This window comes from Cetorhinus maximus, chromosome 21 (genome assembly GCF_964194155.1).
Source record: "Cetorhinus maximus chromosome 21, sCetMax3.hap1.1, whole genome shotgun sequence".
Taxonomy (NCBI): Eukaryota; Metazoa; Chordata; class Chondrichthyes; order Lamniformes; family Cetorhinidae; genus Cetorhinus; species Cetorhinus maximus.
This window is the reverse complement of record NC_135899.1, coordinates 79243166-79266366: the sequence shown is the minus strand read 5'-3', so window position 1 is coordinate 79266366 and position 23201 is coordinate 79243166. Positions and strand designations below refer to the sequence as shown.

The 23201-nt window shown below is 45.2% G+C and overlaps 1 protein-coding gene across 1 annotated transcript in view; it reads right to left on the bottom strand.

Annotated features, from left to right (window-relative positions):
• cnksr1 (connector enhancer of kinase suppressor of Ras 1) overlaps positions 1 to 23201 on the bottom strand; it is a 65528-nt gene that overhangs the window by 4849 nt on the left and 37478 nt on the right. The window contains exons 11-18 of the mRNA XM_078567216.1: positions 16340 to 16527; positions 12943 to 13142; positions 9078 to 9108; positions 7523 to 7695; positions 5861 to 5934; positions 4700 to 4771; positions 4250 to 4320; positions 513 to 562 (exon numbers count right to left, since the gene is read on the bottom strand). Coding sequence (XP_078423342.1) covers positions 513 to 562; positions 4250 to 4320; positions 4700 to 4771; positions 5861 to 5934; positions 7523 to 7695; positions 9078 to 9108; positions 12943 to 13142; positions 16340 to 16527 — 859 coding nt within the window. The remainder of the gene's footprint in view (positions 1 to 512; positions 563 to 4249; positions 4321 to 4699; positions 4772 to 5860; positions 5935 to 7522; positions 7696 to 9077; positions 9109 to 12942; positions 13143 to 16339; positions 16528 to 23201) is intronic.

Here is a 23201-nt window from a genome sequence, read left to right as displayed (position 1 = left end):
GGTAAAAATTTTTTATTGTTCTATTATTCACTGTTGGAAACCTCATCCCACCCATGGATGAAGTTTTGTAAAAAAAACACAAAGGCCACCTGGCCGATTTGCCCGCCCACCCACAGTAAGGTTGGGCAGGCAGCACAAAATAACTTTCAATTACTTGCTTAAGGGCCTTAATAGGCCTCTTAATTGTCAGCAGGTGCGCGGCCGACTCTCGCGTGCGCCCACCGACCGAAATATCGTGCAAGTGCACGATGACATCAGGACGCTCGCCTTTTACTCCCGACCAGGTCAGGCACGCGCCCGCCCGCGGGACAAGTTGTGGCCCTTGTTCTTCCCTCAGCCTGCAGCTCAGTGCCCCGTGCCACCTTGCCTCCCTACCAGCCCTTATATCAAATTCCAGGTCACTGCATCAGCTGGTAATATCCTGGCCCTTTTCCCTGTTCCAGCTTTTGCTAAAGCGGTTTATAATTTTTTTTTGTCTGTTTTCTGTTAATTCCAACTCTGACAGTACTCACAAGGTAGGTTGGATCATCACATTCTTCAGTCTCTGTCTCGCTCCAGCAGTCTGCAGTGGGACAGTATTCGGTTTTAACAAAATCAGAGTCAAACACAACAGCATTATGTCACTTGTTATGTAAAAACTTGGGCATTAAGTACAGCTGCACTCAACATGGATAGTATTACATCCCCCTCCTGTGGCAGGAATATGTATTACAACAGAAAATACGTTTTATCCCCATTCCCCTTGAGAACAATAACCCTGATTCAACCTTACCTGATGTAAAAGGAAAATTGATTCAAAAATTTCTAACCGGTCTCCAAGGCCCAGGGAGTACATTCAATGAGATGCCCAGACAGACCAGGAATTTATTTTATCCATTTACAGGATGTGGGCATCGCTGGCTAGGCCAGCATTTATTGCCTATCCCTAATTGCCCTCGAGAAGGTGGTGAGCTGCCTTCTTGAATCGCTGCAGTCCACGTGGTATAGGTACACCCACAGTGCTGTTAGGGAAGAAGTTCCAGGGTTTTGACCCAGCCACAGTGAAGGAATGACGATATATTTCCAAGTCAGGATGGTGAGTGGCTCGGAGTGGAAATTCCAGGTGATGGTGTTCCCATGCATCTGCTGACCTTGTTCTTCTAGTTGGTAGCAGTCGTGAATTTGGAATGTGCTGCCTAAGGAGCCTTGGTGAGTTTCTGCAGTTCATCTTGTAGATGGTACACACTGCTACCACTGTTCGTCGGTGGTGGAGGGAGTGAATGTTTGTGGAAAGGGTGATAATCAAGCGGGCTGCTTTTTCCTGGATGGTGTCAATCTTCTTGAGTGTTGTTGGAGCTGCACTCATCCAGGCAAGTGGGGAGAGTATTCCATCACACTCCTGACTTGTACCTTGTAGATGGTGGACAGGCTTTGGGGAATCAGGAGGTGAGTTACTCGTCACAGGATTCCTAGCCTCTGACCTGCTCTTGTAGCCACAGTATTTATATAGCTAGTCCAGTTCAGTTTCTGGTCATTGGTAACTACCAGGATGTTGATAGTGGGGGATTCAGCGATGGTAATGCCATTGAATGTCATGAGGCAATGATTAGATTCTCTCTTGTTGGAGATGGTCATTGCCTGGCACTTGTGTGATGCAAATGTTACTTGCCAGTTGTCAGCCCAAGCATGGATATTCTCCAGGTCTTGCTGCATTTGGACATGGACTGCTTCAGTATCTAAGGAGTTGCAAATGGTGCTGAGCATTGTGCAATCATCAGCGAACATCCCCACTTCTGACCTTATGATGAAAGGAAGGTCATTGATGAAGCAGCTGAAGGTGGTTGGGCCGAGGACACACCCTGAGGAACTCCTGCAGTGATGTCCTGGAGCTGAGATGACTGACCTCCAACAACCACAACCACCTTCCTTTGTGCTAGGTATGATTCCAACCAGAGAGTTTTCCCCTGATTCCCATTGACTCCAGTTTTGCCAGGGCTCCTTGATGCCACACTCAGTCAAATGCTGCCTTGATGTCACGGGCAGTCACTCTCACCTCACCTCACCTCTGGAGTTCAGCTCTTTTATCCATGTTTGAACCAAGCCGTAATGAGGTCAGAAGCTGAGTGGCCCTGGTGGAACCTAAACTGAGTGTCAGAGAGAAGCAAGTGCTGCTTGATAGCACTGTTGATGAACCCTTCCATCACTTTACTGATGATCGAGAGTAGACTGATGGGGTGGTAATTGGCCGGGTTGGATTTGTCCTGCTTTTTGTGTACACCATATACCTGGACAATTTTCCACAGATGCCAGTGTTGTAGCTGTACTGGAACAGCTTGGCTAGGGGTGCAGCAAGTTCAGGAGCACAAGTCTGCAGTACTATTGCTGGAATATTGTCAGTGCCTTTGCAGTGTCCAGTGTCTTCAGCTATTTCTTGATAGGTGGAGTGAATCGAATCGGCTTAAGACTAACATCTGTGACGTTGGACCTCTAGGTGAGGCAGAGGTGGATCATCCACTTGGCACTTCTGGCTGAAGATTATCTGTTGCATTGAAGCCTTATCTTTTGTACTGATGTGCTGGGCTCCTCCATTATTGAGGATGAGGATATTTGTGGAACCTCCTCCTCCTGTGTGTTGTTTAATTGTCCACCACCATTCATGGCTGGACGTGGCTTGACTGCAGAGCTTAGATCCGTTGGTTGTGGAATTGCTTAGCCCTGTCTATCACTTGCTGTTTATGCTGTTTGGCACATGGTCCGATGTTGTAGCTTCACCAGGTTGACACTTCATTTTTAGGTATGTCTGTGCTGCTCCTGGCATGCCCTCCTGCACACTTCATTGACCCAGGGTTGATCCATTAGTGAATCGGATGGATTTTTACGACAATCGTTTCATGGTCATTGTTAGACTTTTAATTCCAGATTTTTATTGAATTCAAATTCCACCATCTCCCATGGTGAGATTCAAACCTGGATTCAAACCTCAGAGCATTACCCTGGGTCCTGGATTACCAGCCCAGTGACAATACCACTATGCCACCACCTCCCCATCTGAGGAAACCCGAGGTTTGACCAGTAGGTGTTGAATTAGTCGATCCTAGCTGGGGCAGTGTTTGGGGTGCTAATCAGGAAAAAGTCAGGATTTAATTAGGCTGTGATGCCCCCACCCCCAAGTCTCATAGGCTCTCAACATTCACTATTTTGGCTCAAGAACAATGGTGAGGCACTGGAGAGTGTCCAATGCATATGGAATCTATATCCCAGTGAGAGTCAGTAACTTCAGGAAAAAAGGGGATGAAAACAAACCAAAAGGAATTTGAATCATATAAATTAAATGAAAATATAACGTGCTTGATTTTGAAGAGGAAGTGGTCTGCAGATCTGCACCTGCTTTGTGACACGATTAAGCATGTCTGGAAAGGATTTCAACTTGGTTCAGTGGGTAGCAGTCTGACCTCTGGATTAAAACATCATAGGTTCAAGCTCCACTCCAGAGACTTGAGCAATTAAATGTATACTGACATTTCGGTGAAGTACTGAGGGGGCGTTGCACTGTTGAAGGTGCTATCTTTTAGACGCAAAATTAAGAGGAGGCCAAATCTGTGCTCTCAGATGAAAATTAAAATCCCATGACACAGGGTACAGGCACAAGCAGTCTTCACATCTGTAAATGGAAGCTTCACAACCGATCATAATTCACTCCTCCAGACATCCACGCATGGACTTTCCAGTAGCGATCACAGGACAGAGGCGGAAGTGCTGGTTTCCTGGCACTCTTATCCCTAACACAAGGGCAATGAGAATAATTGCAGCGCTCCCTTTGTGATAAGCTAATTCAACACAGACTAGAGACAGAATCTGGCACCTTGTGCTCTATGTTTCAGTACCAAACAGGCAGTGCATTTATTCAGAGAGGCACCAGGGAAGCTCATACTGCATTAAGGACAAACTAGCAATGCCACTGTTTAGAAGTTGCAAATGGTTATGACACAATTGGAATATTTGTACTTGAACTGGTTCTCCATTACTCTGTTTACAGCACACACTCAGCAGTGAACCCAGCATGTTATCAATTATAAATTCAATTAGGTTGCCTTTTCCAGTGAATGCTTGCTTCTCAAATGGAGCAGTATCTGTGTCTGTCAGTGAAGGGTTGTGCAGCAGTCGCCTGGCCCCAGTTCCTGCTGCATTCAATGCCTCACACTTGATCATTCTATTTATTCAGAGTTGGGGCAGGAACTCTCTGGAATTTGTTCTGCCCAAAGCTTCTTACCTTCCTCTTTGTTTTCAGAGGGTTTCTCAATTTTGTATTTTTGGATGGCACTGATCAGGCTGTTAATCCACCTATAAATTAAGAAGAGAGTCAGAGCCAGAGACACCACAGGCTGCACTGAGCAACAAAGGACAGGGAGGGATGTGTCATTTCCAAAACACGGTGTGTTTGCACTAACAGGAGACATTATCACCCAGGATACAGGACAGACAGAGAGAAGCCACCTCCAGCCTCACATCAAGGGTAAAAAACTCCAGGCTGCTTTATATTGTTTTCCAGGAGAGGGAACCAGAGAACAGTTATTACTCAGTCTGTTCAATTTAGATTTTTTCTATATATTACATACAACAGTAAGAGTTTGCAGCAATACCAGTGCAGCTGTTTTAGGGCTTTGAGCCAATAGTCTGTGTAGTGTTTCCAGGGGGAACCAAGAAATGTGCAACTACTTACTTCCTCATTTCATCCACATTGTCCGCTGAAAAGACAAAGGACTTGAACTTCTGGTGACAAAGCTGGAATACACTGCAGAGAGAGAGAGAGAGAGAGAGGAAGACAGCATGTCTAAACGTTAAAACACACTGGATTATTCCCAGTCACCCACCCACCACTCTCCCAAACAAACTGTTTATACTTGATACACAATCACATTGAGTCCACTCCTAGCCTCAATCAATGAATCTTGGAGAGGGTGCAGAGAAGATTGACTAGAATGATACCAGAGGCTTAAATTATGTAGAGAGATTAGAAAACTTGTGATTGTTGTCCTCAGAACAGTTAAAATTATAAAGGGGTTTTGATTCACTAGGGAGGAACTTTCTGCCAGCAAAAGCATCAGTAATCTCAGGGAGATGGTGGTGCAGTGGTAATGTCATTAAACTAGTAATCCAGAGGGTCAAACTAAAGCTCTGGGGATGTAGGTTCAAATCCCACCATAATAAATCTGGATTTTTTTTTAAAAAAGCTAGTGTCTGTAATGGTGATCATGAAACTATCATTGCTTGTTGTAAAAACCTATCTCATTCACCAATGTCCTTTAGGGAAGGAAATCTGCCATTCCTACCTGATGTGGCCTACATGTGACTCCAGACCCACAGCAATGTGGGTTGACTCTTATCTGCCCTCTGAAATGGCCTAGTAGGCCATTTGGTTGAAGGATTTAGAGGTGTGAAACCTCTAAATAATCATTCAGTTGATCTCAGATTAACCACAAGGAGAAGGGGCAACCCTTAGCACCTAGTTTTCACAGATCTCACATTTCAGCTGAGATGGATAGATTCAGCACCAGAAGTTGACATCATGGATATTCAATGGCTATTTTGTGTGGTTCTCTCCTGTTGCTCTATTTTTTTTAAAGAAATTTTTGGTGGGAATGTACTCAGCCCCCTCCCCTATCCCCAAGTCATTCCATTGCTCTTTTTCACCTCTTCAATGTCACCTATTAACTGTGGTCAAGACAACATCAGGCTACCAGAGCTACTCTGAACAGGTACCAACTGTTCCTGTGATCACTGTCCCCCTCACCCACTGGACAACACCTCCCACAGCTTGCATTCAGTGGTGAACTCAATATGAAGGGGATGGGGGCGGGCAGGAGGTGTCTCAGACACTTACAATTTTCTCTTGTGCTCTCCAGCTGCCTCCACAGAGTATGACAACAATTTGATTAATCCCTCGGCTTTCTCATCCTATCAGGAACCACAAACAGCATGTTATTCAGCAAAACAGAGAGAGATTCACAGATATTAATTTACTCAAGAGACTTGTTTCATCCTTTTCTTTTCAGTTCTACAGTTCAGATACCAGACCTTCCTCTGATCCTTTTAACTTGCATCATCACAATTTCTTACCCCCATGCTGCCAGAACAAAGATGATCCCCCAATCCAATTAAAATACTCCCCCCACCCTTGTTCCAGCCAAGACACACACTCCAATCCCAGCCCAAAAAAATAAATCATTCATCCCCCTTCTTACCAAGTGTAGACCCCTTAACTCAGAGTTTCAGTCTCTGGTATAGCTGGCCAGTGAATAAAAAGGGGGAAAAAAACAGGGAAGGTATCAGGAAATTCAGGTGGCAATGGTATAAGGAGCGAGATATCATGCACTGAACCAAAAATAGCACCAGGGTATGAGACAATTCCATTCTTGTGTAGCCAATGTCTAGAGTGATCTCATAACCCCAGTGATGCTATGAGAGAGATAATGAGTGGAGGCTGACATGTGGGGAGAGGATCAATTGCCCTGGGCCATTCTCACACTTTCTCTCGGTTGTGGAAATACTGGGACCCATCATTGGCCACATTGAGGTTCACAAGGGAGATGCTAAAAGTGATCAGCTCCAGCTACAATTGCCAGATTATTCATTTTCCACATTTGCTAATTAGTGTTGTTGACTGTATTTCTTAATTTTACCCCAGAATTGCACCTCTCAAACCATGTTCAAGAGGAGAATTTCAAGGTCACTCCCTGACCCACAGTGTAAACATAGCTCCAGAGCTGTCCTCAACCTGCAGATACAATTGTTCACAGTCCTGGTTGTTATAGATTTAAACACAGGCTCAGGAGAGCCCCTGCAGTGATCTGGGTTTAGTAACAAGCCCAATTAGACAGAGATACATTCTGAACTGAGCCTGGTCCACTGTTCAAACAAGATGTTCCTTTAAACAGGCAGCACAGTGTGCAGGTAACACCTGTATTATCTAGGACTGGAAGTCAGAGAGGCAGGTTCTGGCGCAATGGGCTAGATTGTAACTCCCAGGTGAGTCATGTGCCTCACTGGGCAACAAGCGAGCTTGGCCAAATTTTAACAGCAGGACCTCATTAATAAGCCACTTGATGCCTTCCTGATCAGAAATCTGGGACAAGGCTGTTACAATTGGGCAACAGGAAGCTGCTTTTGGAGACTACAAAGATTGGTCCCTGGCACAAAGTAAATGTTTCAGAAAGGGAGTCACAATTGGCGGTGGTGGTGTGGGGGACAGAGGAAGCATGGAGCAGGAGGCCTGAGGTTTCCATCTGCAGGAGTAATTTGAAAAAAACTTACCTAACTGGGTCTTCCTTTAGTCCTGTCTGGGAAGCCCATCACTGCTACCCCAATCAGGCCTCAGGTTAAAATCTCAGATGAGGTCCCAATGACATGATGGGAGCCCCTTCTAAGCACCCTTGACACCTGTAATTTAAAACCAGAATTTCTCCACCAGCCCAAGCACAGGATAGATGAGGCTTTCGGGCAGCCCCCCGCCTCTCCCACCAGCTACCGGTCCTTGCACACTCACATTTTCACTGTTGTACCAGTATAGGGTGGGTCCCTTCAGCACAAACCAGCAGCGTTTCCATTTCTGTGACATGAATCTAGAATGTTCTTTCTTCTTCCAGAGCCAGCCATAACACTCACCCAAACCGAGATCCCTACATGATATCCGTCTACGGCTAAGTGCAGTCGCTACCCCTGTCACAGAGAAAAATATACATCATCAGGAACATTCTCTGACTTTTTTTCTCCACAAAGGCTGTGCGGTGGTCACTCCTACCAATAGTGCCATGGACAGGTAGATTGGTGAGAATGAGGTGAAGTAGGTTTTCCTCTTGTGTTGGTTCTCCCCTCACCTGCTGCAAGCCCAGCCTAGTAGCAATACCTTTCAGGACTTGGCCAGTAGTGGTGTTATTGAGTCACTTTTGGTGTTGACCATTGAAGTTCTGCACCAGAGTACCTTTTGTGCTCTTGCTAACCTCAGTGTTTCCTCCAGATGGTGTTTAACATGGAGCAGTTATCGATTCATCCATTGTGGGAGGATGGTAGTTAATAGCAGCAGAAGGTTTCCTTGCCCATGTTTGATGGGATGAAATGAGACTTCATGGGGTCTGAAGTCAATGTTGAGGACTCCCAGGGCCATTCCCTCCCAACCATATACTAGTGTGGGGAATAGGCCATACCATAGTGATGGAGGAAACTGGGACACTAACTGATAGATATGATTCCCTGAATGACTATGTTAGGCTGTTGCTTGACAGTTTGTGGGACATCTGTCCCTATTTCGGCAGTCCCAAGATGTTGGTGAAGAGGATTTTGCAGGGTCACCTGGGCTGGTTGTTTCTTTATTATGTCCAAATCCAATGCTTAGGTCATGACTGAGTGTTCCATCCAGTTTATACTTTTTAATGCTTTACTACTTCTGACTGGCCTGTTAGGCCATTTCAGAGGACAGGTAAGAATCAGCCAAGCCTAAGTGGCCTACAGCGGCTGCCTGTCTGGAGTCACAAATAGGTCAGATTTGTGGATGGCAGGTTTCCTTCCCCAAAGAGGTTTTTAACTACAATCCAGTAGCTTCTTGGTCACCGTTCCTGATATTAACTTTATTTTCCAGATTTATTTCATTTTTTGTGTGTTTTTTTAAACTTGATTCAAATTCACACACAGCATTAGTCTAAACGCCTAAATTAGCAGTAACCCATTGTGACAGTTCTCCATCCTTCCACAAGCTATAATTTGTTCAAAACTCTGCTGCCTGTACTCTTTGTTGCACTAATTCCCACTCATCCATCAACTTCCAACCCCGCTGACCTAAAGCAGCTCCCAGTCCACCAACACTTTCAATTTAAGGTCCTAATCATCAAATCCCTCTATGGTCTCAGTTCATCCTATTTACAACCTATCCCAACCTTATAAACTCTCAACAACCCACAATACCAAAAGGGGCAGTACTCATATCCAGCATAATTTGGTGCATGACAGCCATCACTGGCTGGGGCTCTGGATTCTAACTCTGCAATGAGTGCAATGGGATAAATATCTGGAAGGCAAAGGCTTCAGACAGCAGGACCTGAACTCACCTTTTTTCTTCCGTCTGTTCCGTAATTGCACCTGAAAAAGGCACAACACAGTTATTAAACACTTGAAAAAAGAGTTACACCAAACATAGTTACACTCTCGGCAAACAGGAAATAAACCCATAAGGTGCTGCACTGGCTCCCCAGTGCTCTCAAAAGTCCAAGGCATTCACAGTTCTCTCCTGCCTCAGTCTCAGATGTGCACACCAGAGCGAGTGATTCAGTCGCAGGGGTACCAACACAGTGAGAAGTAGGTCAGTCAGTCACAAGGGCATCAACAGAGTGGGAAGCAGTTGAATCAACAGTTTTAAGGCCATTATAAACAAAGGCACAGTGTATAGCCAGGAAGGAGCATGAATAGAATATCCACGAGCAGCAATGTTTACTGCCCACCATGGCCTTGTGGTTGGGATTCTTGGCACTAACTCTCTGAACCTTAGCCCAGTCACCACCTTATCCTCACATATGAAAGTTCAACAACTTCTCCCTGACTTGCACTGAAGTGCTTGGTACCTGTCTCGGACCAGGGAGCTGGCATCTGCCCACTAGCCTTGGACTGAACTTATGGTGACTGACTCTGAGTTTCACATCGAGAACTCCATCCCTATCAACTTTGGACTATAAGATTTCATCAGTGACTCCCTTTGGCTTGATTTCATTTTCCTTCTTGTCTCTTTGATCGACCTTACTCAATTCAGTTTACTCTCTTTTTAAATCAGGTTCCTGACACCAGTTTCTTCAGGGCAGGTAGAGGATTGGAACCAAACTAAAAAAAACGGCATCTGTGCAATGTTAAAATTAATCCGAATAGCTTTTTAATCATCAATTTAGGATCTCCAAAGGCAGGACTCACTCTGCACATTTTACTTGGTGCATGAGAGCTCAAAACTAAATGAACAGAAGTGCTGGATCTATTATTCAATGTCCTGTTGCATGGTGTTCCCAGCCCCAGGCTTCCTGTTTAGTCAGTTTTATTATGTGTTTCACCATCAGAATCCTTCCTTAAAACCACACTCTCCTCAGAGTTACAATTTTATTCAGTGGTTTGTGTTTGTCTGTCCATTTCTGTAGATTTTTTATTTAAATGTACAGAGTGACATCTTGGTACGAGAAATTTGGGATTACTAACCAAGCGGAATTAACATGGCTGAAACTTCACAATAGCTTGAGCAGCTTGGGTTAATGCCTTAATTCTGCTTGTGTTAATTCTGCTGATCTCTATATTCTTTAATTCCCTCCTTCTGCCTCAAGATGTCAGAACTCTGCTTGTTTGTTATCTGGATAAGTCATTATCCACAATCTGTAGATAATACTGGTCTCACATAGCTCTTGAGCTATCTGAAGGTGAAGAATTGTAGATAAACAAGAGCAATAGCTAACACCTCAAGTTTCCTGATTTATCCGGGAGCACTGTAAATTACTTGTGGGGCTGCAGGTGCTTCCCAACTAAACAGGGCAGTGGAACAGAGTAGTGAGGCAGTTCACCTACAGCACTGGGGTGAAGCTCAATGCAAAAGGTACTTCCGGGTGAAGCCAGAGCTTGATCCAGATTGGAAGAATAGCGAAGAATAGCAAATGTATTGATTTATATTCTAAATGCGACCTCTGGCTTCATTCTCCAGACACAGAAACAAATCTTTACTCTGTATCTAATCTGTGTTGTACCTGTCCTAGGAGTCTTTTTTGGGATAGTGTAGAAGGAACTTTCCTCTCTAACCATAGGACAGTGTAAAATGAATTTTATTCTATATCTAATAATATAGTAGTGTACAGGGAGTGTTGTTCTGTATTTAACCTATGGTGTACTTTTTTTAAATTCATTCTCAGAACATGGGTGTTGCTGGCATGGCCAGCATTTATTGTACATCCCTACTTGCCCTTGAGATTGTAGTGTTGAGCCACCTTCTTGAACCGCTGCAGTCTGTGAGGTGTAAGTGCTGTGAGCTAGGGAGTTCCAGGATTTTAACCCAGCAACAATGAAGAACAGCATATATGTATCTAAGTCAGGATAGTGAACGACTCGTGAGATGGTGGTATTTTTACGAGGCCACGCCCCTTCATTTTTGAATATATGAATTTTCAACTTTCAACTGACTGGAACTTCTGCAATTTGAACTAAGACAGAGCAAACTGCTTAAAAATGCAAGACCACATTCCAAGCTGGTGGTAAGAAAAAAACAAATCACCCTCAGGGAAGTGTGACAAGAGATACATTTCCTATAATCCAGATACTCATCAAAGCTTATAACTGTCTAAGGAAGAGACATTAAAAATGCAAAGTACTGGATAATGAAACAATGGATGCCACAGACATACCCACCCAAAACTCTTGGAAACACACAATGGGTAAAGTATTTCAAAGCAAGGCTGCCAGCTACTAGTGAGAGATTGCAGGTGACACATGCGCTGTCAAGAAAGTCTTCAGCTGAGGAAACAAGCAAGGGCTCTTCTCTCCCTCTCTCTTTTTTGGAATAAGTGAGTCGCCTGGTTCAAGAAGCCAACTCTACCAGAAACCTACCAGTGAACCGAGATCTCGTAATAACTGCAACACCTGAACACATCCAAGAAGCTAGCTAACCTAAAGCGGCTGCAATGTTTAACATCTACGCCTCAAGAACAATCAAAGGATACTTAACCGTATTTTCTTTTATTTTTTTTATTGCACTCTAACTTCCCTTATTCCTGATATCTGTATGTGCATGTGTGTTTTGGCAGGGGAGGGGGGCGGCCCTAATAACTGCATGAGGGCTAAATGTTTGACGTTGCATTTTTAGTATTTCTCTCGGTTTAGTGGTTAATAAATTTACTCTTTCTTTGACTCAAGAAAACCTTGTTTGATTGGATCTTTTTTGCTCACAGCTTAAATAGTTAAATGCATTTTGATTTGGAAAAGGGCATATCTTCATGAAAAAGAAACAAACTTTTGTTGTGACCAACCAAGGAGATTGAATAGAGGGGAGCCAGTTCACCCCATCTCACCTGGTTTTAACAGGTATTTTATAAGAAGCATGAGTAGGCCATACAGACCTTTGAACCTGCTCTGCTATTCAATAAAATCATGGCTCATCTTTGACCTCAAATTCACTTTCCCACTTGTTACACTTGTCCAGGTGGTAGAGGTCACTGGCTCTGTAGGTGCTTCAAAGTAGTCTTGGTGAGTTGCTGCAGTGCATTTTGAAGGTGGTACACCCTGCAGCCACATTCTGCCAGAGGTAGAGGGAACAGATATTTAAGTGGAGTGCCAATCAAGCAGCTTGTTTTGTCCAGGGTGGCATCAAGCTTCTTGAGTGCTGTAGGAGCTGCACAGATCCAGACAAATGGAGAGTATTCTTTGTTAAGTGGTAGAAAGATTCTGGGAGTGAGGAGCCGAGTCATTTGCTGTAGAATACCCAGCTTCTGAACCTCCTCTTGTGGTCAGAGTTTTTATGTGGCTGGTTCAGTTAAGTTTATGGTCAATAGTGACCTCCAGGATGTTGGTGGTGGATAATTCAATGATTATAATGCCATTTAACATCAAGAGGACATAGTCAGATTCTCACTTGTTGGAGATGATCATTGCCTGGCACTGATGAATGTTACTTGCCACTTATCAGCCCAAGCCTGGACTTTGTCCAGGCCTTGCCATTCAAGTATTAACTATTTTGTTATCTGAGAAATTGCGAATGGACACTGTAATCATCTGTGAATATCTGCTGACCTGGGAGTGTTTGATGTTGACACTACATTATACCAGTGTTGGCTTTTTCATTATTTTATGCAAGATTACTTCTGCTTATATTGACTGACTTAAACACTTCCATGAACAAAGGGCTTAAAAGTGTACAAATTTCATAGTAAACGATGACACAACACAACACTTGGTCCTCACCGCTCTCTCATCATCTGCTGATGATGATTTTGGTTTTCCCTCATGTTCAGAATCAGTTTTCATTCTATCTTCAACCTTATGAGACTCAATTATTCTTGGAGATTCGGGAGTTAGTGTTCCGTCACTTACAATCTCCTCTCCATCGCATGAGGTCACAGTGCTCTCTTCAGACAGCTGACTGGTCGCCTGTATGTGCTCACCTGCAAAAACAAAATACACACAGTGCTAGCACATGCTGGGATAGCACAGTGAGTGACATAACACAGAAAAACATTCTGCCAATAATACACTGCTTTATTGTAGAATATATATTGGAATTAGGAGGTCTTGTGGCACAACACCCCTGCCTCTGACCATGAAACACCAGTTTGAAATCCCATTCCAGGACTTGATTGCCAAGGGAAGTACATTCATAACCTGGCCAAACAAGTTAAGTATAAAATTTTAAATCCTTCCAACATAAGCCAATGGCAGGTGGTAACAGCAGCAGAGATTCCTGGTCAGCCATGTGATAGGAAGAAAATAGGAGACTCCATCATCACTATTCATAGTTCCGGACTACAACATGCATGTAAAAGTGCATGTTGCCACAGTAACTTGGACTCCTTGGGGGGTCCCAGTTGACTAGATGGTTAGCGTGGATCACATTGGTGCCAACAGCATGGGGTTCGATCCCCACTCTGGCTGGGCTGGATTCGGGACCTGCCTCCTTGCCCTACCTGTGGTGGAGGTCATGGCCCTGAGGGTCAGACCTGCCTTCGGGCAGAAAACTCAAGAAGATATATTGGAATGCACAATGCTTTACAGGCTGCTTGCTGAATTTATGTGGCAGCGGATATACTGGACAAGGAGTAATACACCGTATAATGCCAGTGCACTATTCTCTTCACTATTAAGATTGAGTTGCCATTATTATCAATACAGCCAAATAGTGTAATACCGTCTACACAGGACAACCTGGGTCCATTAAAGGTTAATCGTTGTTGATGAGGGAATTGTCTTGTACATTTCATATAATAATACATTTTTGGCTCCTGATCAGATTAAAACAGTAGGCCTTTTTAAAAAATCTTTTGCAGTGTGATATTTGAAATGCAAATAATGTGCATTAAATGAAAAATGCGCCCTTCTGTGTAGTGTATGTTTGCTTGGGGTATATTTTCACCATCACCTGAATACTAATCTGGTGGGCAGATCACATGTCCTTACAGAATCTGCCTAGTTTTCATTACACTAAAATGAATGCTATGAAGGATGAAAATCTACCCCACAGATAAATACGTACTACACCAACACTGAGTGCACAGATCAGATAGGCCGACAACTGTTTGTCTTGTGTAGTAAGGAAAGTATGTAAAGGCCTTGGAGAGGATGCAGAAGTGATTTACCAGAATGGCACCAGGACTGAGGGGATTTAGCTAAGCAGGGAGACAATGGAAACTGGGATTGTTCTTTTCAGAGTAAAGAATGTTAGAGGAAATATAGGCTGGCATCTTATGGAAGCGATGGGGGTCTCAGCCGCCAGCTGGAGAGCCAGCAAGAGCCCTGCATCATCTCTTTCTGGGAAGATATGCTGCATGTGCCACTCGGGCACTCAGCAGACCAGTGGTGGGCTTTCCCCAGGATCAAGAATCCAGGATCCCGGGTGGGGGGTGGAGGGGAATCCCACCCGCTGAGAGCTGCCAGACAATCAGAGGCCAGTAGCGCTACTGAATGACAGCACTACTGGGGAGGCGGTGGCTGCTGCTGGTACTACACCCACCCAAGGCCTAGGATCGCCGTTTGATCCCAGGCCTTGGGTGAGCGATTGCGGGTAGGATAACAAGGTTGGGGGGGGGGGTTAGTCTCAAGAGCAGGGGTAATCCGCAAAGGCAGTGCCACTGGTGGAGGGTCAGTAACCAGAGGACAAGATTTCAGATAATTTGCAAAAAAACCGAGGGTGGGGGAAGAGGACAACTATTTTTGAGGCTGAGGCCGTTATGATCTGGCATACGCTGCCTGAAAGCATAGTGGAAGCAGATTCAGTAGTAACTTTCAAAAGGGAATTAGGTATATACTTGAAAAGGAGAAATATGCAGGGTTATGAGGAAGTGCAGAGGAGTAAGAATAATTATATAGTTCTTTCAAAGAGCCAGCATAGGAACCGTGAACCAATTTGCCTCCTTCTATGTTATATTATTTTATGGTTCTCCGATTCTATAACTGTCTTTGGCCCACCTATCTTCAATTGCTTCATTGACGGTTTTCCTTCCATCATAAGGTCAGGACTGAGGCTGTTCACTGATGATTTTACAATATTCCATTCCATTGACAACTCCTCCAATAACGGGGCAGTCCGTGCCAGCCTACAGCAAAGCCTGAATAACATCCATGCTTGGACTGATAAGCGGCTGATAACATTTATACTACAGAAGTACCAAATAATGAACATCCCAAGAAACAAAAGGCCCATCCACCTTCCCTTGACATTGAAAGTGAATATCCTGGGTGGATTGGACTGGTAGTGGGGGGGTGGGTGGTGCTGAGGTAGCAGAGGCATCATCATTGACTGGAAGCTTCATTGGACCAACCATATGAACAACTTGTCTACACGAGCAGGACAGAGGCTGGGAACTCTCTGACAAACAGTAAATGACTCACCAGATGGTGCCTCAAAGCCTTTACACCATCGACAAAGTTCAAGTCAAAAATGTGATGGAATACTAACTGTTCACCTGGATGGGTGCAGCTGCAACAACACTTAAAAAGCGCAACACCATCTAGGACAGAACAGTCCTTTTGATCAATGATGAAAATCAGTACTGAGGATGGGTGATCTGCTCTGCCATGTTACTGTCCAGCAGGTGCTGGAGTTAAAAATTACCACCCTCAACTTTTCAGAACTAATCTTTGATAAATGACTTAAATAGACAATGTGTTCTTTTTCCCAGGAATTTCAAATGGTCAGCTCTTTTCAAATTGCCACTGGCTGCTTCAGACATTTGCCTTGCTCATAGAATTATGAATTTAACTCTGACTGCCTTTTTTAATATGCTGGAAATGAGTTTCTGAGCTAATTGGCAAATTCAAAAAGGAACTCTCATCTACAAACAGAACCAGCCACACAGTACTGCTTATATTTTAATGATACCTCTCAATCCTGTAACTAATGAAACTTGCAATATTGCATCAGGAACAGCTTATTACAAAAACTTAAGTACAAGACAAGCTGACCAGTGAATTCCATATGCATAATGAATGGGCTTAAAAGGACAGCTGCCATGATAACACAAAATAAAACATTGGGGTATCATATGCTTTGCAACTCAGAATCTAATTTTAAACCACGCTAGTGAGCAAAGCAGAATGGAGCTTATATAACCAGGTGGTCACTGTGCAGCTGTGTTTTTCTCCTTACCCTCAGTGTTGGAATGTTGTACTGGCTGCACCTGATCCCCTTCTCCATCATCTGTCACAGGTCCAGTTTCAGAGTAGGCTTCAGACAGCACTGACTGATCCTTGTCCTCACAGCCTGCACTGGATTCAAAGGTGTTGCCGTCAAGTTGTGTACTCTGCTGGAGCCCCAATCTCTCCCTCTGAGAAAGCCTGAATTAAAAAAGAGGAAACAGTCTTTGGAGCTTCTGGTTTTAATTTGAGAGAATTCGTTGTGAGAATGTTCTCTGAAGTTTTCTGAGTATCAAGAAACAATTAATGGTTTACCAGAGATAAAGGGGCATGACTGACTTCAGGAGGTCAGGGAAAGTAGTGGTCACGCTCACCATGAGAACGCAATGAGAAGCAAGGCCACAATACAGAATCCAAATGCAACAAAACAATGAAACAGAGTGATGTAAACACAATCTGAGGAGTTTGAAAGGCCTCTAACTCTAACAGTATACTTTCTTATACTGAACTGGAAGGAGAGCCTTTTCACCTGGCCATCAGTATACCCAGAATTAGGGACTGGTTCTGAATCATCTCAATAGGCAAGAATCATGGCAGGAAGGACAGGAAAATGTGGAGAATGGCCAAAAGTCAGTTTCCTGCTGGCGTAAAATTATTCTCAATTTTCGCCCCCATCTTTCATGGCAGCTCAGGTAACCCACCACGCTATGTCAAGAACTGCATTTGCATTGATTTGAATACCATGAATGCTCATGAAAAAGGCAGCTCGCCAGAATCACACCCCCACTCCAGATCAAATGGTCATATTGCAGGCTTATGTTCATTCGTGTTTCTGTTCAATATTTCCACAGACACAAGCATGAGTGCCTCATGGATTGAACAGGTAATGTTGTGTTCATCCTGGCAAACATGCAACTAAGAAGTAGGAGAAGAAGGGCCTGTCGCCTCCAGGCTGGGCTAAGGGAAAAGCCTCATCCTGATGAACAAGGGCCAGCAGGGCCCCCTCAAGACCCAGAAGCTGAGCTGACAGAGCCATTGAGCAAAGGCGTCTGGCAAGACCAAGGGAGTACAGAAGACACCTGTCATACCTTCAGATGAGCAAGAAACAGTGCCATAGATGCCTTCATATGTCTAGGGATGTGGTGGGTCACATCTGCCACATTCTCTGGGAGGAGTTGATGCCACAGGGACTGGGAGGCCATCCATTGCCAGTGGCTCTAAAAGTGACCGCTGCTCTAAACTTCTTCATGAGTGGCCCCTTCCAGGGCTCCACTGGGGATCTCTGCGACATTTCTCAAGCATCTGCTCACAAATGCATTTGAGACCCTATTCAGCAAGGCACATAATTATGTCCAGCTCTCCATAGATGAAGCCAGCCAGGCTGCGAGAGCAGTGAAATTTGCAGCAATCTCCAGATTCCCACAGGTGCAGGATGCCATTGACTGCACATGTGGCTTTAAGGGTGTTCTGGCAGCAACCACTGCAATTCATCAACAGGAAAGAGTTCCACTCTCTCAATATGCAGCTGGTCTGCAACCACCAGAAGCAGATTATGCAGGTATCCGTGAGATACCCTGGAAGCTCCCACGATTCGTACATCTTGAGTCACCCGCAGGTGCCACAGATCTTCAAGGGCCCTCAGCGCATCCAGGGTTGGCTCCTCGGTGACAAAGTCTGCCTGCAAAAGATATTGCTGATGATGCCTAGTAAGTGCCTCAGAGAAGAGGTACAACGCTGATCATTCTGCAGCACATGCATTGATTGCCATCTTGAAGATGCGTTTTTGATGTCTGGATTGGTCAGGCAGCACTCTCCAGTACTCTCCCCAAAGGGTCTCACACATCATCGTGGCTTGCTGAGCTCCAAAGGAGGTACATCTTGCTAGAATGAGAGATGGAGGAGTTGAATGTCTCCTCTAATGATGAGGACATCAAGAGGGCTGAGCTCGATGAGGGCAAGGAAGCGGAGGCTCCAGAGGAACAGCACATAGCACAGGCCAGATGAGGCAGACACACATGTGACATGCTTATAGCCACCAGATTACTGGAGGATGACGACAACTAGCTCATACGAGCCTCTTTGATCAGTGCTCTCCATGCTGGTCCACCTTACCACCCTGGTTGTGATCCTTATCATCTCAACGCAGTACATCCTTCTCTGAATCTTGTGTCACAATGTCCTCATCCTCGGCAGCCTCGTGAGCATGTGGCCTTTTGGTTATGGGATAATAACTGCAAAAAGGCGTTTTGTGAGCATAGTTGAGATGGTGAAGCCTCTTCATGCTTCTCGCCAACAATGCACTGCCTATGGTAGCCTTCAAGAGGCAGAAGCAGGATTGCAATCCTCAGTGCTCTCATGGCAGTATGCCTGCAGTCTGGCAAGGTGCCTCAAGCAGGAGAATCATCACTCAGTGGCCCTCGCCTTCATATGCAAGGCTGATTCTGAACCCAAACTGCAGTTTGTCTGCACAATCTTTAAGGCAAGACAAGTGTTCAGGCCTCGCCATCATACTCAGTCCGCAGCATTAGTTATTTCTTCAGGACACAGTCATCTGTGGTTCTCAGTAATGGGATGTGACGCTGCACTTCAGCTCACCTTACAGTGGACCGCAAAACCTTCAGGAGCAGCACAGTCTGATATCAGTCAAGCACTCATGACCATGCCTCCTTTTGGAGTCTTCCAGTTTCCTGTGCTGCCTAGCAGTGGCATTTGTGGGCCCGAAAATGCTGACACTCCATCTAGGTCTTAAGGACCGAAATCGTTGATAATAAAAAGCTCACATCAGATATATTGAAGCCTCGCTCTGATCCCATTTGAGGCCTCCACATTTTCATTCCAACAGTCTGACATATGCACATGGAAACCAGGCACACTGATGCAATTGTAAGTTGCACATTACTATGTCGATTGACCATCTCAGAGCTGGCAGAGGGTTAATGTGATGAGACACTACCCAGGCCTTCTAGCCAGTGCTGCATCCTCCCATGCCCAAGTCAGGCATCTGGGGCCTCTGCACACAACTCCTAGGTCACACAGTTTTAACCATCTAGCAGGAATCGCAAGGCTCCACCTGTGTCAGCAAAGTGTATAGCTCTAAATCATGGAGATGGGAAGGAGGGGAATAATATTGGGGTGATGTTCAGATGTACACACGGACGTGAGATAATGCTGCAGGCAGGGAGGAGCACATAAGAGCTCAGAGTTCGAGTTCATGTGTAAAGCACACTCAAGGCTGATGGGAAGTACATGGAGGCCAGTGAAGGATGCACCAACTCCATGCACATCACCATTCAATCCTGTAGGATCCACGTTGAACACTGCAATGCAGAAGCATCGGAAGACTAAAGCAGTCTCCAGGCTCTAGACACATGAGGCAACATTATATGAACCTCTGGAGCAGGTCTCAGAGATGTCTTGGCCAACTTTCTTAGAGGCAGATGCTTCACTCGTGTTGATACTGCACAGAGAACAGCCAGGCACTGTAATGAGATGGTTCTAGACACCACAGAGCTGAAACAGACGTTGGACATATATGACACTTGACTGACCACAGAGCCTATCATCAGATAGAAGAAGCATACATAAAATGAGAAGCGGAATGAGTCAAAATCTATTTACATTTGTGCAAATCACATACAGATTGTGGACACCCGTGATACCTTTGTGTTCAGAGTATCTTTTCATTTTCCATGCCCTACTGTTACATCTTGGTGCATCCCTGACACCCACAGCAGAGGTGGAGGCAGCTTGCTGACTGCTACGCCCTGTTGCCTGTGATTATCTTGGTGGGCATCCTCTGGAGGGCTGGGCCTGGAGGGCCCTGGCTTGCTCTGAGCTTTGGGGCAGGTGCACACTCCTCAGCCTGTGGAGCTGCAGCTGATGGGGGTCAGAGGGGATTGGGATCGGCTGGACACTCTCGGAGTCACCTAGGTGGATTATCCAGCTGATGGTCCTCCTCCCTATAGGTGCCTGAGAGTCCCTGACTCGAGGAGAAAGGGCACCTGGAGTGAAGTCGAGTTTCTCCGTTCCCCCCTCTTGCCAAGCCACTGATGGATCCCACCTATGCCTAGAGTGATGGAGTGCAGGTCCTAGCGCATATCAGGCACAATGTCCTGGACAAAAGCCTCCAGGGCGGTCACCATCCTATCAGTGTTGACCTCGGTGCATTGGCACGTCGGTGCAGCAACATCAGGTTGAACGCACACGGACTCCTCCTGTTGCAATCTGGTGACAGCATCACAGAACCCTGCCTGATGTTCCCGTGTCTGTCTTTGCAGCTTCAACATCTGTGTTAGGGCCAAGTTCACAGGCTCATCATCGGACTTGGACTCTGCAGGGGCCTGGTCTCCAGCAGTCCTCTGAGTGCCAGTGACCTTGGATGCCCCTGCCCCCGCCTCTGTGGACCCGAATCTGGTAGCTGGCGCTGATGGGCTGGCTACTGGTTGGCCTCTCCCTTTTCCTGCTGGTGCCTGTCAAAGAGAGAAGAGAAAATTTGTGATTGGCTGCATAGTCAACAAAATTACAAAAGCACTCAGTTTCGTTGGATGACCAATGAGCTATTGATTGGTCCTCACTGGCTTGGGAGACACTGGTCTCACCCTCAGCGCAGGGACTGATCTGGTCCTCGTCAGCCAGTTCTGTCGCATGCTCTTCATACTGTGTGAGGATCCTGAGCTCAGGCCAACCCCCTCCGTCTGGGATATCTCCCTTTTGTTGTGGCCGTTTTTCTCCTTCATAAAGACAGGTGGACAGACTGTGTGCAGTACGGATGCCAAGGCAGATAATAAGGATGTCTGCCTTCTGTGAGTGCTGAGTGGACCTGTGTAAGGGCTGAAGATGTGAACTTCACAGGATGTGAGAAGAGATGTCAAAGTGTGTGTGAGAGTCAGTGGTGATATCCCTTGTGATGAAAGTGTGTGAGATCCCTGTGAACTGTAATCCTGGGAATGCCTGATGGCCTTGTGAGAGTGAGAGTTGAAAGTGAGGAGAAGGTTGACTTACCCTGGTGGAGCTGATGAGGTCATTCATCCTCTTCCTGCATTGGATGGCGGTCCTTTTCTGAGGAACGTTGGTGCTGACCACACTGGCAATCTGCTCCCAAGCTGGCGTGGTACAGTTGCTGGACCTCCTTCTGCCATCATGGGGGTAAAGGATGTCACACGTGCCTCCACAGCATCCAGATGTGCCCCCAGCGCATTGTTGCTGAACTTGGGGGCAGTAGGCTTCTTTCCTTTTGGGGCCAATCACTCACCACGACCCATCCTGGGCTGCAGAGAGTGAATGATGTACGTGGATGCAGTTTAAATTTCCGGCACCTGGAAAGATGATCCAATGAAGTCACAGCAAGGTGGACAAATCCCAGCCTGCCCCTCCATGAGATATGACATCCTTCAGATTCATACATATATAATGAGCTGAAAAGCAGACATCTGGTATGGAAACCCATCCTACCCGCCACTTCTTGGCCTCCGGAGCAAAAAGTTCTGACCTACCTCATCACTCACTTACATTTTGTTGAGAGACAAAGCCAGTTAATATCTAGCTTGAAAGTGACTCAGAAATGCTAGACCATAAATGTGGAATGCATCTGCACCTGCAATACTCCACACACGCACAGAGCTGATTTCAATCACTGCTCTGGATATTTGTAAGTAAAAGCTTGTCCTGTCCCCACAGGTTGAGAAAACAAACAGTTTTAATGGGACCTCTTTGCTTGTTGAATGAAAGCTAAGGAACCCCTACTCCACAATATCATTCCTTTACCTTCTTCTACTGAGGAAGAAGGAGAAGGAACAGCACTGACTTCCCCACTTAACCAATATCCTATAACAGAATAGGCTGTTGTGATCCAGTTTCATTCAGTTGTGGAAAGTATCAAGAATTTTACAACAGTTTACAGTGAATCAGAATTTTGTTTTGCACCCCAGTTTGCCCCCTCCTTTCTTGAAGGCACTAACTCATTGCATACATATTCTCTCTGACATCTCTCCCAAGTGGCCATGATTCATATCTACACCTCGACAAGAGGATTGGTAGGCTAGTCAATTTAGGGAGCATCACAGCTAAGCTGATCACATCCTCACCAATGTCCACACACACACACACACACATATGCCCCAGCAGAGATGTCACTGAATTGCCATCAGGAGCAGGAATCCTGGCTAATTTTCCCATCCCTAAGCCAACCATTAACTCCTGAGTGTAAATCAGCATTGATTGTGGATTAAGCCTAGGACATTCCTGGTCAGTGCAGTTCAGTGGCTCACTGGATAAAATTGACAAGCCATTGTGGATTGAGAATTCATTACTTTCATTCATAATCTAAACAATGGAACTCACTGTCCTCCTAACCCAATGATTAGTGAAGAATCTGATTTTTTTTAGCACAGAAATAATAATTTGACCACTAAATCATGGGTGCTGCTTTTCTTCATTTGAGATACCTAGTCCCATTCCCCATACCATTTAATATTTCTCTGTTACAACCATCTAGCTAATTGTTTTTTTTTAAATATGAATTAATGGACTCTACTTGAACTAAGGGGCCAGTTAGCTTAGATGGCTAGCGTGCAGGTCAGATTAACGCCAACAGCACAAGGTTCGCTCCCTGTTCTGACTGAGGCAGACTCAGGGCCTTCCTCTATGCCCTACTCATGGTAAAAAATCACAGCACTTTGCTATAGTTCGGCGAATAATCCCCAAGGACCTGCCTTTGGGCAGAGAACTCAAGAAGGGACTTGAACAAAGGTTTGTGGTAGAGAATTCAAAACACCCTCTATGTAAAAATATTTTACTAACTTTGTCAGGGAAGCAAGCAAATTAACAATTTGGGTTTTGATCCATCATTTCTGTCTATGGTGTAGATGAGAAATAAA